General features: G+C 26.5%; 1 protein-coding gene across 3 annotated transcripts in view; it reads right to left on the bottom strand.

Moving 5' to 3' along the window:
- Positions 1–18,105, bottom strand: part of LOC100201385 (serine-protein kinase ATM) — a 131,654-nt gene that overhangs the window by 109,537 nt on the left and 4,012 nt on the right. For all 3 annotated transcript variants that reach the window (XM_065813277.1, XM_065813275.1, XM_065813276.1), the window contains exons 2-13: positions 16,439–16,633; positions 16,137–16,182; positions 14,960–15,124; positions 14,353–14,518; positions 14,012–14,171; positions 13,865–13,939; positions 8,791–8,864; positions 3,778–3,838; positions 3,484–3,644; positions 2,108–2,218; positions 1,749–1,929; positions 1,599–1,666 (exon numbers count right to left, since the gene is read on the bottom strand). In XM_065813277.1, the coding sequence (XP_065669349.1) occupies positions 1,599–1,666; positions 1,749–1,929; positions 2,108–2,218; positions 3,484–3,644; positions 3,778–3,838; positions 8,791–8,864; positions 13,865–13,939; positions 14,012–14,171; positions 14,353–14,518; positions 14,960–15,124; positions 16,137–16,182; positions 16,439–16,633 (1,463 nt within the window). The remainder of the gene's footprint in view (positions 1–1,598; positions 1,667–1,748; positions 1,930–2,107; positions 2,219–3,483; positions 3,645–3,777; positions 3,839–8,790; positions 8,865–13,864; positions 13,940–14,011; positions 14,172–14,352; positions 14,519–14,959; positions 15,125–16,136; positions 16,183–16,438; positions 16,634–18,105) is intronic.

An 18,105-nucleotide genomic window follows, 5' to 3' on the forward strand; every position in this document is an offset into this window, starting at 1 on the left:
TTTAAAAATAAAGAACTAAATCAAGAATATAAAGAAAAAAATAAAAAAGTAAAAAACCTGGTTAAAAGTAGCATAAAAGTATACAAAAAGAAAATTGCAGTAGAATCAAAACAAAACCCAAAACAAAATTATGCTTATATTAATAGTAAACTTAAAGTTAAGGACCACATAAGGTCACTTATTACCGATAAAAACGAGTTATCTTGATGTACAGTTTATAGCAAAAAATTTAAACAGGTTCTTCTGTTCCATATTTACAGATAAAAACCTTAAAGTTATTCCATTATGTGAAAGTGTAACAAATTCAATTTGTCCGATTCGTATGTTCAACGAAACTGATATAGCAAACAGATAATCTAAACTTAATGTAAACAAATCTCCAGGAAGTGAAAAAGTTTACCCATTAGTCCTAAATAATTGTGCAAAAAGTCTTAGCAAACCTTTATGCGTTATTTTTAACTGATTGCTAGGATCGGGAACACTACCAGAACTTTGACTCGAAGCGAACATTACACTGTTGTTTAAAAAGGGAGATCGCTTAAAGGCTGACAACTACAGACCAATCTTTTTAACCTCAATAGTATGCAAGCTAATGGAAAGTTTTGTCAGAGATAAAATAATGAAACACTATGTTGTTTCATTATTGTATCTCTGAAAATTGTATGCAGATGACATATAAGTGATAGCAAAAATAAATAAAAATGATAAAAATTTGCATAAAAATTCCCTTCAAGACGATTTAGATTATCTCTTTGAATGGTCGACTAAATGACTAATAAGCTTTAATAGTGATAAATACAAGATAATGCATATAGGTTATGATAATCCAAAAAATAAATACACACTAAAAAGCAATTCTGAAGAATTAGGAACCTCTAGAAAAAATCTTAAAGAAACATCGTTAGAACGAGACTTAGGTGTATATATTTCAAATGATTTAAAATGGAAACATTATATTGAGTTTATTGTTAACAAAGTCAATAGTAAGTTGGGGTTAATAAAACACGCGTTTAACTAGATTGACAAAAATACTATGAAACTATTATACATATCACTCGTGCGACCTCACTTAGAGTATGCATTTTAAATATGGAACCCATATTACACTAATGATATTAATCTTATAGAAAAAGTACAAAAACGAGCAACTAAAATTTGTTTCCCAAAAGGTATTAACTATAAACAACGGTTACAAAATATGGAACTTAATTCATATTTATATTTATATATGTATTTATAAATATGTTAGGAACTAATATATTTTTAAAATGTTTTAAGATATTTTTAGATATTCCTTTTAGAGATTCTAAAAATTATTAGATTCTATGGTTTCTAAAATAAACTTTTAAAAAAATATGTTCACATAATGTTAATAGTTTAAAAACTTGATAGGTCAAGTTAAAAATGGAAAGAAAGATTGTGATTGTTGAAAAAAAATTATTTTTAATATCTAAATAAATAAAACATTGATAACTTGATAAAATAGTTTTTAAAATTTATTAAAATAATAATTTCAATGATATTAACTTTTTATTGTTATTATAATATTTATTTGTCATTATTAAAATATTTTTAAAACAAGAAAGCAAACAAGAAACCTTTTAGGTATTGCAACATTTAGAGAAAATAACTTGAAGATATCTGAACTACAGCCAACTAATTTATTCTGTAAAAAAAAAAGATTAAAATTTTTTTTAAATCACAAATGATGCTACTTTTTAAATGTTTGCAAAAATGAATGAACTTACCTTCCACAAAAAAGCCATAACATCAATAGCCTCTAATAAACTTGGATCTGAACTAAAAACTTTTAAACATGTCTTTGATATAGAAAGGATCAATTGATTTGCACTTTCAACAAAAATATCAGGTGGTCGAGCATACAAAATGGTTAGAAGAGGTTTTAATAACCATTTCAAAATTTCTTTTCTAATAACAAAATAAAGACTTTTTAGAAAAGTTATTGAAAAAATATAAAGATAGTTTCCTTTTCATAAAAAATAGTCTATTGTATACTATTTTTGAAATACTTTAAAAGCAAGTTTTTCAAAAATTAAAAATATTAATTTTGAAAACATTTGCTACATAAAAAAAGAATTAAGTATACTTTTTACAACGAAGTAAGTTTTGGTGCAAAATTGAAAGAAACTCGTTGGATATGCAATTTTTCAACATAATCGACATGTGTGATTTAAAAAGCTCATCCAGCATTTGCAACCTGTATAATTAATTAGATCATAAATTGGATCTTATAAACTGCTTTACCAAGAAATTTTGTTAAAAGATTTTTTTATAAAATTTCTTGGTAAAGTAAGTTGAGTTTATTAATTGATACTTTAATAAAATAACTGAAAAAAAACAATTTTTTAGAGTCAAAATATATTATATATATATATATATATATATATATATATATATATATATATATATATATATATATATATATATATATATCATCTGATTATATTTATTAATACATACTTTAATAAAATGACTGAAAAAAACCAATTTTTTTAGAGTCAATATATATATATATATATATATATATATATATATATATATATATATATATATATATATATATATATATATATATATATATATATATATATATATATATATACATATTTGAATCCATTTATTTAACCATAAAATTGAAAAAAATTACGGATTTATTTATAGTTTTACAAAATTAGGTTCGCTGTCACTCATGTAGTTAAAAACTAGTCATTGGAGTGACACCTTAATAAAATAAACAAACAAAGCAAAGAACAAACAAACAACAAAAAGTAATAATATAGATAGTGACCAAAACATAATAATGATAAAAAGAACAATAACTATTTAAAAAAAGCCAGACTAATAACAAAAAAGGAAAAAGTGAATAAGCTGACATGAGAGATAATGAATAAATGAGATAACAAACATTTAATGATCAGAAGGATGATAGAAAATAAAAAGATATATTTAAATATTATGATGAGACAAAAAATATGAAATAACTTGAATAATAGCAGCAAATGTAAAACATATTAATAATAAAAATAATTAACAACAACACCACACACACATAAAAAAAAGAAGCACAACATGATAAACAATACACATATGAACATGTCAATATAAACGATGCACAAAATTACACGACAGTATAAACAAAAATAGAAATACACGACAATATAAACAATGCAAAAAACATGTTGTTTTCTAAATATATTATAATAATAACAATACTGTATAATATCAATATCTGAAAAAACTATTTTGCTAAAATTTAATTTTAGCAAAATAGTTTTTTCAGATTTTGATATTACTTTCCAAGACATCTAACTTTATTGGCTGTTGCATAATATGCAACAGCCAATAAAGTTTGATGTCTTGAAAAAAAGACACAAAAGACACTGTGAACTACCAAAACTCAATGTAAATCAAACAATATTATAATTTGAAAATATTTGATATATCAAATAAAAAAAATGTTACCATACAACTGAAGAGTCAGAGTCTGGAACTTTTTGCAAGCCTTGAAATAGCATATCTAATGGTGATTCAAAAGAAATTTTGCTTTTTTTACGAGCAACACCTGTGCTTGTGACTGAATAAGTAACTGATACATTTTGATTGTCGACTGTAAGAACAAGCATCTAATGACAACGATTAACATGAATAATTTATTAATATCCAATAAAATCATTTATATTTATCTAATAAATACAAATTTTATTTTTTATTTTGTCGTTTTAAAAATAATGAAACTGATGCACTTATTTTAATCACCTGTGAAAAGACTGATGCTGCAAACTGTACCATCTCTTTTTCTTCACAAATTGTTATACTGCTAAATGATAATGATTTTATTTTAAACAATAGTGCCATTATAATATTTAAGATAAAAACTTTTATGAATCAATGTAAATATTAATGTAAATGTCAAATGTTGTATAAACAAAACCAAAAACAAAAAAATATATATTTATAAATATATATATAGATCAATTCCACGACCGTCACAGCGTGACAACCGTCTTTTTTTTTGTCTTTAGCCTTCAATATTTTATTATTAAATAGATATAAAAAATTTTTTTTTTGCTATTTTGTTAGCTCATAATAAGTGCTACAAGAAACAAGAAAAAAAGTTAGGGTGGATATATTAGTCTCTTGTTCATGCGAGAAAATGTAAAACGTCACAGCGTGACCAAAATTTTCTCATTGTTTTTTAGTTTTTAGATCAACATCACAATTCAGCTAATATAGATGAACTGAATTATTAACTTGGCATTAAACAAAAAGTTTAGACATTACTCTTACAAGTTTTATAGCTAAATAACATTTATTTAATTAAATTTCAAACAGGTGCACCTTTAATTAACTTGTGGTAAACGTCACAGCGTGACGTCACTGCGTGACCAGACACATTTGGATAATTATAAACCAGGTAAATGGGCTGTTTTTTTTTATGAATTTAAAACTAAGTAGAGAAGGATTAGACAAATATATAATTACATCTTCATAAAAATGGTTCTTACATAGTAATCTTCAGAACACGCCCATACTATATCAGTGTCAAATCGCGTCTATATTATATTGCTGTCATATGTACAACGTTTTAAAGTTTTTCGGGGATTTCGTCTGAAGAGGTAAGTTGTTTCACTAAATACTTCGCACTTGAATAGGGTCGCATTTCAATTTTCCCATTATTGTTTTGAATTAGGTGCGCTGAAAATATTCCTGGTTTTGCTGGTGCTTTTGTAAATAGCTCATCAATTTTAAATTTTTTTATTGTATTTATAACATCTTCCATAGAAACAAAATAGACATTGAAATTAGTCTCATTTTTAACAGCTTCATGAAAAGTTATGGCATCAGTTATTATAAATTTTCTCTGGATTATTTTTTGCGTTGCTATTCTTTTAACGGTCCCACCTATAGCATCTACTGGTCCTTTCCCATGTGAAGCAGCAAAAAAGTTCCAGAATAATTTTAAATCATGCTGTTCTTCCAACCAGGGTATTGCTGATGCAATAAAACAATTTTTAAATTGATTACTTGGCCCGTCTGTCCAAACCTGTAGTATTTTAACACTAGATTTAATATGCTTAGATAATAAATTATGAACAAATAAAAGAATAGATTCTTTTGAATGGCTTAAATCATCTGAAACTATGACAGCTGATGAGCATGAATTTTGGTACCAAAATACAGCAGTAAAAACAGTAACTTGCTTCTTGTGCCAATGTGCTGACTGCACTTCATCTTGCCACAAAGTTGAACAATTTTCAGCAAAATCCACTTGAAGAACGGCTGTGTCTGGATTACTTTGAAGTTGGATCTTATGATCACGATATGTCTTTGATTATTTCTATTTAATAAAATAATGCCAAAGAAATGAAGGTAAAGATTTTGAAAAGGTGCTGTAAAGATCATCAACTCTTCCCTTTTTTTCAATTTTTTAAATATATTCCTTTCCATTACCTTCTGCAACTTTTTCCCATTGGTACCATGTAATGCATTTATTCTTGTCAATTTCATTCAAGGCAAATAGATTATGAAACTTTGCAGCATCTTTACATGTTGTACACATATTATTATAACAAATGTCTTTTTCACTATCACATACAATGCTAAGAGGAAATTCATGTGAACACAATGGAAAATTCAAATCAAACTTGTGTAAGGCTTCAAGGATAAGAATTATATTTTGATGCTGTTGACAACAACAAACGTTTCTTGACATTGAACTAGACAAAAGCACAAGTGGTGGGCGTAAACAAGCAAACTTTGATTTTCCGACTGATTCTTTAGGATAATCACTTTTAAAAACAGCATAAGCTTCATTAACATTCATATACAAATGACGCTTTGTATATGAATGTTAATGAAGCTTATGCACCACAATGGTGTCTCTTTTACCGGGTGCTTGACGGGATATATCATCACGCTGATAAAAATCAAGAACCAATTTTACAGTTAAAGCATCTAATGCATTTTTACTAAGTATTTTTTCTGGGCTTGGGATTTTATTCATTTTTGTTAAAAGTTTTTGTACAACTTTAGCCCTCTTTCTGGGTGATTTTGGTAGTGCTGACTCGGCTCTCTTAACAGCTTTTCCAAGAGTGCTTGCAGATTTGTAAGGGGGTGATGTAACAGCTACAGATTTTGATTCTGCTCTTTTTTGTCTGCTCTTTCTCTTTCGCTGCCTTTCTTTTTCTTGTTCAGCCTCCAAATTAGCGAGTCTTCTTTCTTTTCTTTATTTTGATTCTTTTTCTTTAACTACTTTTTCGCCAAACTTTTCTAACTGCTTTTCACGATATTTCTTTTGACGCTCAGCATAAGTAAGAGGCATGTTAAACCCTTGAAAGATTAAAAAAAAGGCAACACATTAGTTATGGAGATGCATATATTACATCTAAGGCTCAATGGAGTTACAGTTATCCCTTAGAGAGGCTCTATGTATCTCAAAAGAGAGCCTCAAGGATAACTGAGCATTCATCCTCCAAATGTTGCCTTTGCAAAACATACCTATAATTTGTAGTTTTTGTAGAAAATGTAAAAGAAAGTAGGCCACTCAATAATCTGGGTCCTTAAAGTTGATAAAAACTAAATTGTGGTCTCAGTTTAGCAGTTTTAAATTTTGTTTTAAATGTTGCTATAAAATTGTCACACCTACTTTTACCTTCTGTTTCAGCCCATATTATTTTTTATAATAGCGGCATACCATAGTAAGCTATATATTTTCTGAAAGAGAAGAAGTAGAGCTTTCTACTGATATATAGTATTATCTATATTGGGTTGGTTTAATTTTATCATTTTTTGTGAGACGGTCGTGGAATTGCTCTATATATATATATATATTTTTTTTTACCATCAATTACATTCAAAAAGAGAAAAAAAAACATCCTTAATAACAAAAGTTCTAAATAACTACGCAAAATAATTGTAAATCAAAATTAACAAATGATAAATAAAACTCTATGTCATATATAAAGAAATAGTAAATATACTCGATCATATTTAAGAAGCCATGCTAGCAACTAACAAACTTGATTGAAAAAAATTGTTTGTATTGTCATTAAGTTTTTTTTTTTTTTGCAAACAGTTTTTTAAATGACACACACATCACATATTATATATATATATATATATATATATATATATATATATATATATATATATATATATATATATATATATATTCATATATATATATATATATATATTATATATATATATATATATATATATATATATATTTATATATATATATATTTATATATATATATATATTCATATATATATATATATATATATATATATATATATATATATATATATATATATATATATATATATATATATATATATATATATATATATATATATATATATATATATATATATATATATATAGATATATGTATATACATATATCTATACATATATATATATATATATATATATATATATATATATATATATATATACACATATATATCTATATATATATAACAACAAAATGCATACACTGTATGTACATATACGATCCTCGGAATTAGAAAAAATGAAATCAACAATAAATTGCCAACTTCAAACTGTTAAAGGTCAACATCATAAAACAAAAAATCACTGACCTTGAGGTCAGCAGTTAAACCCTAATTCCGAGGGCTAAATTTCACCCAGACAATGCTTGTTAAATAAAAAATATTTTTAAAAGCATTCTATCATAGCCACAAGGTTGCATATTTAATTTGATATTTATTTATTCAAAAATAAACTTAATTTCTGTGTTAACATAGATAGTCATCAAATAAACCTTTGTTGAGAAACCTGGAAAAGAATTTTTGAAAAAAGTTTAAACTGTTGTTTTTTATGATCTTAGTGGGGTTGGTCTATTAGCAAAAGTTAAACCACGAGATATAATTTTTAAAAAATTGTTTTATTGAACTTTTAAACATTTTTATTGTTTTAGCAACCACTATCTTTTTAGATTTAAACCACAGATTTAAAGTGTAATTTTAAAAATATCTGTATATTAGTAAATTCTAAAACACAGAAGTTAATGCACCAAATATTTTATAAACTCCTAAAATTCTAAATAACAGACAAATTAGAGACTACCAGACTAATAGTTAAAGTTACTTAAAAAGTGTTTCTTGTTACTTCTTTGTAATTCATTGTTACATATATATATATATATATATATACATACATATATATATATATATATATATATATATATGTATATATATATATATATATATATATATATATATATATATATATATATATATATATATATATATATATATATATATATATATATATATATATAGCCCTCAGAACTAGGGTTAGCATTCGACTATGCCAACCTAACTGCCGTGCTAAAAGTATTAGAAGTCAGCAGTTAGCCGACCTTGCTTCTATGTTTTATGGTAAAACCTTCGTTTTAAATGCCGACCTGATTTTTCCTAATTCCGAGAGCTATATATATATATATATATTCATTTTTTTATTATTTTTAAGATATTACTTGAAAAGAGAAATTTGCATATTGCACTACTTAACATGAAACACTTATTACAAAGATCGCTTCTTGTCTTTTTAAGTTTTAACTTTTAGTTGTGTGGAAGGTTTTGTGAAGGATTTAAGTTGTGTGGAAGGTTTTGTGAAGGATTTAAGTTGTGTGGAAGGTTTTGTGAAGGATTTAAGTTGTGTGGAAGGTTTTGTGATTGAAAAGAGGTAATAAGTATAAAAAATTGTGGAACATCAATAATATAAAAAACTAAATCAAACCTGTGTATAGAGATTCTTCCACTTAAATAAAAAAACTCTTGGTAAACTAAGCCAAACAACTCTTTCAAACATTCCTTTTAGAAAAAAATTTTTTATTTATAAGTTAGACTGAAAAAAAAATTAGATAGAAACGTATATTCAAAAAAAACATGAATTAAAATGAAATAAGTGACAAAAACATATATTTGTTTAAAACATATAATTAGACTTTTTGTTTAGGACATATATTAGACAAAAGCATGCATCAGACTAAAACCCTTATTAATATTAGATGTGTTAAACTATATATAATAAAAATGTTTAGACTTTAAAATAACTCTTATTAATTTTTTTAAAAATCAAGTTATCTTTAAAACACCATTTTTTAAAAACTGCAAAAATTTGTATTTTGATTACACCAGAAAATCTTATTTCTCATATAACGAATTTATTTTAAGAATTATGATTTCTCAAATAAAGAATATACAATATGCCTAAAATACAGAACATACATTAGGTTTCAAATATAAAATATCATTGATTTCTCAAATGTAGAATATACATAATGATGTCTCAAATATAGAATACACATAATGATGGCTCAAATATGGAATATACATAATTAAGCCTCAAAAATAAAATACACCTTAGAGCATCTCAAAAGCTGAATATCCATTAGGTCTTATTACCTCTTCCAACGATAAGGCAAAACTATTTGTAAAGAACTAATTTGATACTCTTTCTGTCATTCCATACTCTTTCTGTCATTCCAGTTAAACAGGTGAACCGATTGTTAGACATCCAAATCACTCTGGCTTTTGTTGCTAAATTTCTCAATTAAACTATTTTTTAGCTTGTGATCTTGAAAACATCACCCTCATTGTCTTTCAAAAGTATACTCTAGAACATTCTTCAATTATCTCTAAAAAATTTAATAAGTCTTGACTAAATCTTGTTTTCCAACCTGCTCGAAAATGGCATCTGCGGTTTCAATGTTTAAAAACTCTAGTGAACATTCTGACCCCTCTAACTATCATATGATAAGTCTTCTCTCTATTATTAGCAAGTTCTTTGAGTCTTTAATCAACAAATTTTTAACATCCCATCTTGAGTGTCATAATTTACTTTTTGACAACGAATATAGCTTTCGACCTTCTCGTTCTACAACAGAGTTGCTAACTGCTCACACTGAAAGATTCTTTTATGCTTTAGATGGGGGCAGCGAGGAAAAGGCTATTGCTCTTGACATAACTATAGCTTTTGATAAAGTTTGGCATTCTGGTCTTCTTCATAAGCTTGCTTCAAATGGTGTATATGGGAATATTTTTATGATTATCAAATCATGACAGCTGATCTTGAACCTGATCTTTCTTCTATAACAACTTGAGACTTGCAGTGGTTTGTAAATTTTAACTCCAACAAAACTCAGTTATTTACTTGAAACAACAATTGCCTCTCTTTATTTATTTTTTTATCTTCTATTTATCATACTCATTATTATCTTACTCTTGATTCGATTCTCTAACTCTAAAAATCTTTTATTCATCCCTGTATGGAATACTATTGTATCTATTTGGGTTGGTTCTTGCAATGATGCTCTTTCTTTTCTAGACAAGATCCAAAAATGCATTGTAAACATAGTTGGACCTGCTTTATTTTCCAAGCTAGAGCCACTCTCCCATAACTGCAAGGTTGCATCTCTTTTTCTTATCTACAAATACTATTCAAACAAGTCTACAAATTTCTTATTACAAATTCATCCCTGTTTAGAATACTGTTGTGACAACAGTATTCTATATAAGAAATAAGGACAGTAAAACCTGATTCATATTCTACTACCTTGTAGGATACGCTTTTTTAGGCAAAGGCTAGGAAATTAAAACTCTGACTTAACACACACCCTACCTTGGGGCTCTTGGTTGAGTAAAGACTAGAAATGGTCTCAATTAAAATACTCATCTTAGGCAGACGTTAAATGCATCTGGCTACTGTCTTGTAGAAGGCCCTCTAGGCAAAGATTTAAGGGGTAAACAAGTTCTATCTGTTGACCAGCCTCACAACCCTTCTTCATCTATTAGGCTGCCGCAGATGTATTTATAATACATTATTTCCAGTTTAGGATGTTGAATACTGGATCTTCTTGTCTCAATGCGTAGGTTTTGCTTGTGTTTCTGTTTTGTGACAAGGCAACTCATTCTATTATCTCCTAATGAAGGTACAGATCTAAAACTCAGTTTCATGGTAATTATTAATAGTAATGAAGTAATTGCATGGACTGTTAGACTGTGTACTGAGTATCATTTGTGCTTTGAGTCAAGTTCTTTAACCAGTTTAAAAAATGGCTAAAGAATCAAAAACTGTTAAACACAATAAACCATCTCCATAAATGAATTCTCTAAATATTTCATTCATTGATATTCTTCACTTCTTCAAAGAAACTTTTCTTCTGTTGAGTTTTATCTCTTGCAAAGTTCACGAGACCTATTTGTTCATTGTGAGATTAATTTGATTTCAGCTGCCTCATCTTGTGATCTTAGTGTTGAAGGTTATCTTCCTTTAATTCATAAAAACTCCAATGGTCACATGCTTGACTTGGGCATTTATATTCGTAAGAATTCACCAATTTGTCAGGAAAGTAGGTTTGAATCCACAGACTATTCTCTCATGAGCTTTCATTTAGCACCACTTCACTCTATCATCTTTCTTTTTGTTCTATATTGTTCTCCTTTATCTCAAGACTGCACTCTTTTCAATGTTATTGCTGATTAAATTAAAAAAGCTTTTGAAATTTATCCTTTAGCCAATGTCATTGCTGTTGGTGACATTAATGCTAATCACACTGAATGACTTGGCTCTTGTGTCAGTGAATCTGCAGGTGTTTAGACTCACAACTTTTGCTTTTCTCAATCTCCAACACAAATACTCAACTTTCTAACTCACTTTCCAGACTATCCGAACCATTTACTTTCTCTTCTTGACTTATGTCTTGTTTCTGATCCTAGTCAATGCTCAGTTTCTCCAATTTTACCCTTAGGTGCTACTGATCACGGTTTGATCTCTCTAAAACTATTATCTCATTATTTTTCATTATTAAAATTCCACTATCATTATACCTATTACAACTACCTTAAAGCTGACTGTGACACTTTCGATAATTTTTTTCGTAATGTCTTTTGGATAGAAATCTTTTGTCTTTTTGCTGAAAATATGCTTGTTATGATGCATTCTTGTCTATGGTTTTCCTCTGATTGTGTTGCTGCAATTTTCAATTGTAATCATTACTTCCATATAGAAAACAGATGTCTGTTCACTTTTTACTAGAAACCATTGTAAAATAGTTTTGTCTAATGTCAAAGCTATTCTCAGGTCAAGAAAATCTTTTATTTTGTCTCAAAAATTAGGCTTCCAAGTCTACTAAAGAATTTTTAATAGTGTTTATAAGGGCAAATCTGCTATTCTTCCTTTGACTTCCTTCTATTTCTCCTCTTTATGGCTCTGATTTTGTTACCTAACTTAAAGGCAAACTGAATTGCTTGCTAAGAATGTTTTATCAATCTTATCCCTTGATTCCTTTAATCACATCCTACCTAATACAGCCAACAAACAAGTTGATCCATTGCAAGACATTAATATCACTTCAGCTTCTGTATCTAAAGTGATTTCCTACTTAGACTCTTCTACAGCTTGTGGTCCGGAAAACATAGCTGTTATGTTGTCAGGAACTGTTTAACTACTTTCTTATTAGTCTTCTTCCTATCAAAAGCAAGATTTTTGAGTCTTTAATTAACAAACACTTAATCTGTCATCCTGAATCTAATACTTTACTTTTTAATAATCAATATGGATTTCGATTTTCTTGTTTTACTGCTGATTTGTTAACAGTAATAACTGATAGGTTTTAGCGTGCATTAGATTGATGTGGTGAGGTTAAGTCTTTTGCTCTTAACATTACTTCCAATCTTTCTTGGAAACAATATATCAAAACCATTGCAAAATTAGCATCTAATAAGGTTGCATCTCTTTATCATGCTTGCCACTTTCTCACCGCATTTTATTATTAACTCTATAAATCTCAAACCAGTCTTTTTATGGAATATTGTTGCCATACCTGGATCGGATCTTCGAATGATGTCCTTTCTCTTTTAGACAAGGTGCAAAAACACATTCCAAACATAGTTGGACCTACTTGGGCAGCCAACCTTTAATCATTGTCACATTGTTGTAATGTTGCTTCACTTTCTCTTTTTTATAAGTACTTTAATGAACGTGGTTCTAAAGAGCTAGTGTCTCTTGTGCCATCTACTAAAATTCTTTCTTGTGTTACTCATCATTCAATAAAGTCTCATCCTTTTAACTGTGACTGTTCCTAAGTGCTCCAAAAATTCTCATTTATCTTGTTTTTTTACTCGAGCATTAGTTCTTTGGAATTCACTCCCTTTATCTTGTTTTCCTGGTTCATATAATTTGCGATCTTTAAAGTTGTCTGTTGATCGTTATCTTGCTTTATAAACTTTATCTTTTCTCCTCCAGTAACTTCCAACTCTAAAAGTGGTTGCCTGTAGCCTTGTTGGAAGTGAAGATGTTCAAAAAGAATTCAGAATGTTTTTATTTTTATTAAAAAATAATGAAAAACATTCAAGTTTATCAAGTTGTATTTTTTAATTTTTAGGTTTTTTAAAAAACGATATATATATATATACATATATGTGTATATATATATATATATATATATATATATATATATATATATATATATATACATATACATATGTGTATATATATATACATATATGTATATATATATATACATATATGTACATATACATTTATGTATATATATATACATATATGTATATATACACATATATGAATATATATACATATATGTATATATATACATATATGTATATATATATACATATATGTATATATATACATATATGTATATATATATATATATATATATATATATATATATATATATATATATATATATATATATATATATATATTGCAATTGTATAACCAAATCAAAATTATCTAACATCATAAAAACCTTTATTCTAAAAAACAATATATCAGTTGTTGTAAGTACCTGCCAGCAACTCCTCTTACTGGGAAAATATTTTTGCATGAGTAGAAGTTTATTAAAAAATGCAACCAGTTGAATCTAAATTATTTTAAATCATTTTAATCATTTAAAATTATTATTTTGAGATAACATTTCAGCATAAATATATACCTTTATATTCGGAGCCTGATACTTCCACATTTGTATAAACACAGTGAAAAGTTTTTCACTTATCATACAAACTCTTCTCCTAATATCTAACATGCTTCTTTGACAAAATAAATTAAAAGAACGAAGAACTATTTCCAGAAAGGAAAGATTTCTATCCGGTCTGCAAAAAAATTTAATCCAATTTATTTAAAATTATCATGATGGAGCTGACATTAAATTGTTATAAATACCTTAAAATAATTAACTTTTGGTTTTCATCATTAAAAGATATACTTTTATTACATTATTATTTTAGTATACAATATTATATTATATTATTGATTATACATATTTTTACTTACTTTATATTTTTGAAAACCATTTCAAAGAAAGACAAAAGAAAATCATTTGGAATGTAAGAAATATTTGGTGATATCATAAGTAATTGTTGCAACACTTGAGCATATTGAACAAGGGAGGTTGCTTGGGGGTATTCCATTATCAACTTGCAATAAATCATTAAAATTTCTAAATGCATTTAAAATATTTGATAGCTTACATGCCATTATTCCGCTATTTTGTTAAAACATAAATAATATCACTATTATAAAAAGCATTTCAATATTTAATTAAATGATGTCATTATTAAATGATGTCATTATTATAGAAAGCATCATGTTATCAGAATCATTGAATGGAATGCAAGAACTTTTACCTTATACAAACAACACTATATGATGCTTTTTTTCTGCTATTTTAAATAGCATAATTAAAAATGTGTTATAACAATTTCATGTTCAACAATTTCAAAAAAAAAATAAAGGACAGAGTAGAGGATATAAAGGGTCAGATAGTTGTTACAGGTCATGAACCATACTAAATAGAAAACTGATTTTTAAATCTTGTATATTATTTTATTAAATAAACTTATCCATCAATATAAAAATAGAACACATGAATGAACTTTACCTTGCCACATCTTAGCAGTCAACTCTGAAAAATGTTTCCGATTTGTCAAGAAAGTTTTTATTAGTATATTACTGTATACAGTAACAAAAGGGCTGCTTTGGTCAACCTTCTGTAATACATTTGTCACATGATTAAACACATGGTTTGCCTTAATATGCAGATCTCCTAATAGATTTAAAAAATAAATAAATATAAGAAACCTTAATACAAGTTTTTAAAATTAAAAATGAGTCAACTTAGGACAATTGTTAATTCAATTGAACTCTGTCTCTGTAAGAAATAAATTATGGTCAATTTTAGACTCAAAAAAAAGTTCTCTTTAAAAATATGTATATCTTTCCTTATAACAAATGTTTTTTACTTGATTAAACCTTTTAAATAAATAATTTTAAAATAATTTTTTTTATATATTAAAAAATTTTTAATATGTTAAAATAAAAAAAAACTTATTAATTTTAATGTAAGAAAAAAATTGAAACCAAGTACTTTACTTTTTGCAATTTACCCTTAAAAAGTAACATTTACAAATATATTTTAGAACGAAAGTTTTTAAATATATATATATATTTTTTTAAGATCAATGGCCCTATATATTTTCACATAACATAGGAAGAGTTTTTTAGTATTTCGTATCAAATAGATATCATCATATAGATATCATCATATAGATATCATAATTAGACTTCATATAAAGTATCGTATTTTTATAAACTTAAAAATCTTTATATAATGAAAATTTATTAGTATGCATTTACAAATCTAATTTAGTAATGTAATAAATAGTTATTTGTACCTATAAAAAGAAAGAAGTCAGACATCTAGATGCTCCCATTCTGGATTTCAAGTAATATTAAAAGCTAATGTAGTTTTTGTAAAAATATACTTAAAATGAAATAAGAGTTTTTTAATTTTAACACATTACTGATATATTTAGGGTGGAATGCAAGAAGCAAACTTGAGTCAAGTTTGGCTTGAACTTTACATTGTAACCAAGAGCAGCAGAGTATGAGTTTTCCCCTCAAAAAATACTGTCGCTATTGGTTACAATGTAAAGTTTAAGTCGAACTTGACTCAAGCTCGCTTCTTGCATTCCACCCTTACTTTTTTTCACTAGCAAATAAATAAAAAATGAAAACGTTAAAAACAAGTCATTTTTATATAAAATTTATTATCATACGGCCTTCAGCAACTTGAATTGCATATTGGTAAAGGTCAGCAACTTCCTAAAATATATAAACAAAAATTTTATAACACAATACATAAACTAATAAAAATTCTTTATAACAATACATTAACCAGTTATTTCAATTATACAAAACTATTAAATAATTAAAAAGTTAAAATAACACAACTCTAATGAATAAATTGAAAAAAATTTAATGTTAACCTTATGTTAACCAAGACATTTTTTGACATAAAAAAGTTATACTAAAACATATATTAAAATTTACTATATGCTATTAAATCATATTTAAAAACCTTATGCTTTCTTTTTGTTGCATCTAGTTGAACTGATGCTTTTATATTTTCGATTTCAATTAAATTATACTTTGCAACTCTTTGGACAAGCAAATCCCAAGTAATATCAGTACGTGTTTTACGTGTGCTAGTATCATCCAGTAGTAAAATTGTTTCTTTTTCTTTTAAAAAAACCTCTAACTTGTTTGCACTTTGCTAAAATAATCAAAATATAGCTGATTTAAAAAGAATCAAGGAATATTAAATTTAAATTAAAGCAATTTATCTTCCTTGAAATTTATTATTAACTTTTAATATTCTGATATTTTTAAGTTATTTCCTAATGATAAATGTTTTGAGCTGCAAGTCAGAGATATCATCAGTTGAAATAATGCTGACTCAGGATTTTAATGATTATCTGAAGCGACTATAAAGCAACTTTGACATAAAGTATCTTCATAATGGCTTGGGGAAATTCCCTAAAATTTTGTACCCTAATAGATTTTTACTCGAGGAGTCTAAAAATAGCACCCTCAAGACTCGATTGTCTCAGGAAATGCCTTGTTTATCCAATTTGTTTTAAAATTATTGACTTGTAAATTCATGATTTTTGGATGTAAAATGAAGACTGTGGCCCAAAATCCTGAGTAAAAAGTTTAATTGTATATCATTATTTTATCTTAGGTCTACTGAAAAAAATTAGATTCATCAATTGTCTCTCTAATACTTGATCAAAATTTGTGTTTAAAAATTCGCCTTAGAAAAATTTGAATTTTGTAACGAAAGCAATTGAAATGTTTTTAAAACATTTATTTGAATAAAACATCAAATAGTGCTATTTATTGACTAGTTTAGGACATTTATAGTCATGGGCCTAGAAAGGGTCAGGGGGCCTCTGACTAACTCTGCCCCCCCCCTCCTCCCCCCGATCTCTCTGGATTTTTGAATTAATAATAAATAGTTATTAAAATTCAATTTAAAAACATACTTTTTTTTTAGGTTTAAATTTGAGAAATAATTTATTTTCATTATTTCGATTCCAATCAGTGAATGCTTACCTCTTATTTATCAAAAACAGAATTGATATGGAAATTAAAAAAAATAATAATTTATTGTTTATAAAAAACTTTATAATTTTAGTTATTTTAAAAACTTTAAACTAAATTTATTTCTTAGGTAATATAAAGATTTCCCTAGAATTGGCAAAATTTTTGCAACAAAATAATGTTTATGTAACCCCAAGTCGGAAATTAAAAAAAATAATAATTTATTGTTTATAAAAAATTTTATAATTTTATTTATTTTAAAAACTTTAAACTAAATTTATTTCTTAGGTAATATAAAGATTTCCCTAGAATTGGCAAAATTTTTGCAACAAAATAATGTTTATGTAACCCCAAGTCGGAAATTCTGCAGTAAAAGTTACAAAAAAGCAGTAAAAACTGATGAAGTTTTAAATTCACAGGAGGAATAGGAATCAAAAAGTGAAAAAAAAAGTTAGATAACACTATAGAATTGCTTGGAATTTCACCAGTGAAACCAGTCTTTCAAATACAGCAAATTGCCTGCATCAAAACAAAAGTTTGAGAACACTGTTGACAGAGTTGAAAAATGGTCTCATTAGCATGTAACATTAAAGAAACTTCTTTAACAACAGAAATAAAAAGCCCCATTTCAAACCACAACAT

This window comes from Hydra vulgaris, chromosome 12 (genome assembly GCF_038396675.1).
Source record: "Hydra vulgaris chromosome 12, alternate assembly HydraT2T_AEP".
Taxonomy (NCBI): Eukaryota; Metazoa; Cnidaria; class Hydrozoa; order Anthoathecata; family Hydridae; genus Hydra; species Hydra vulgaris.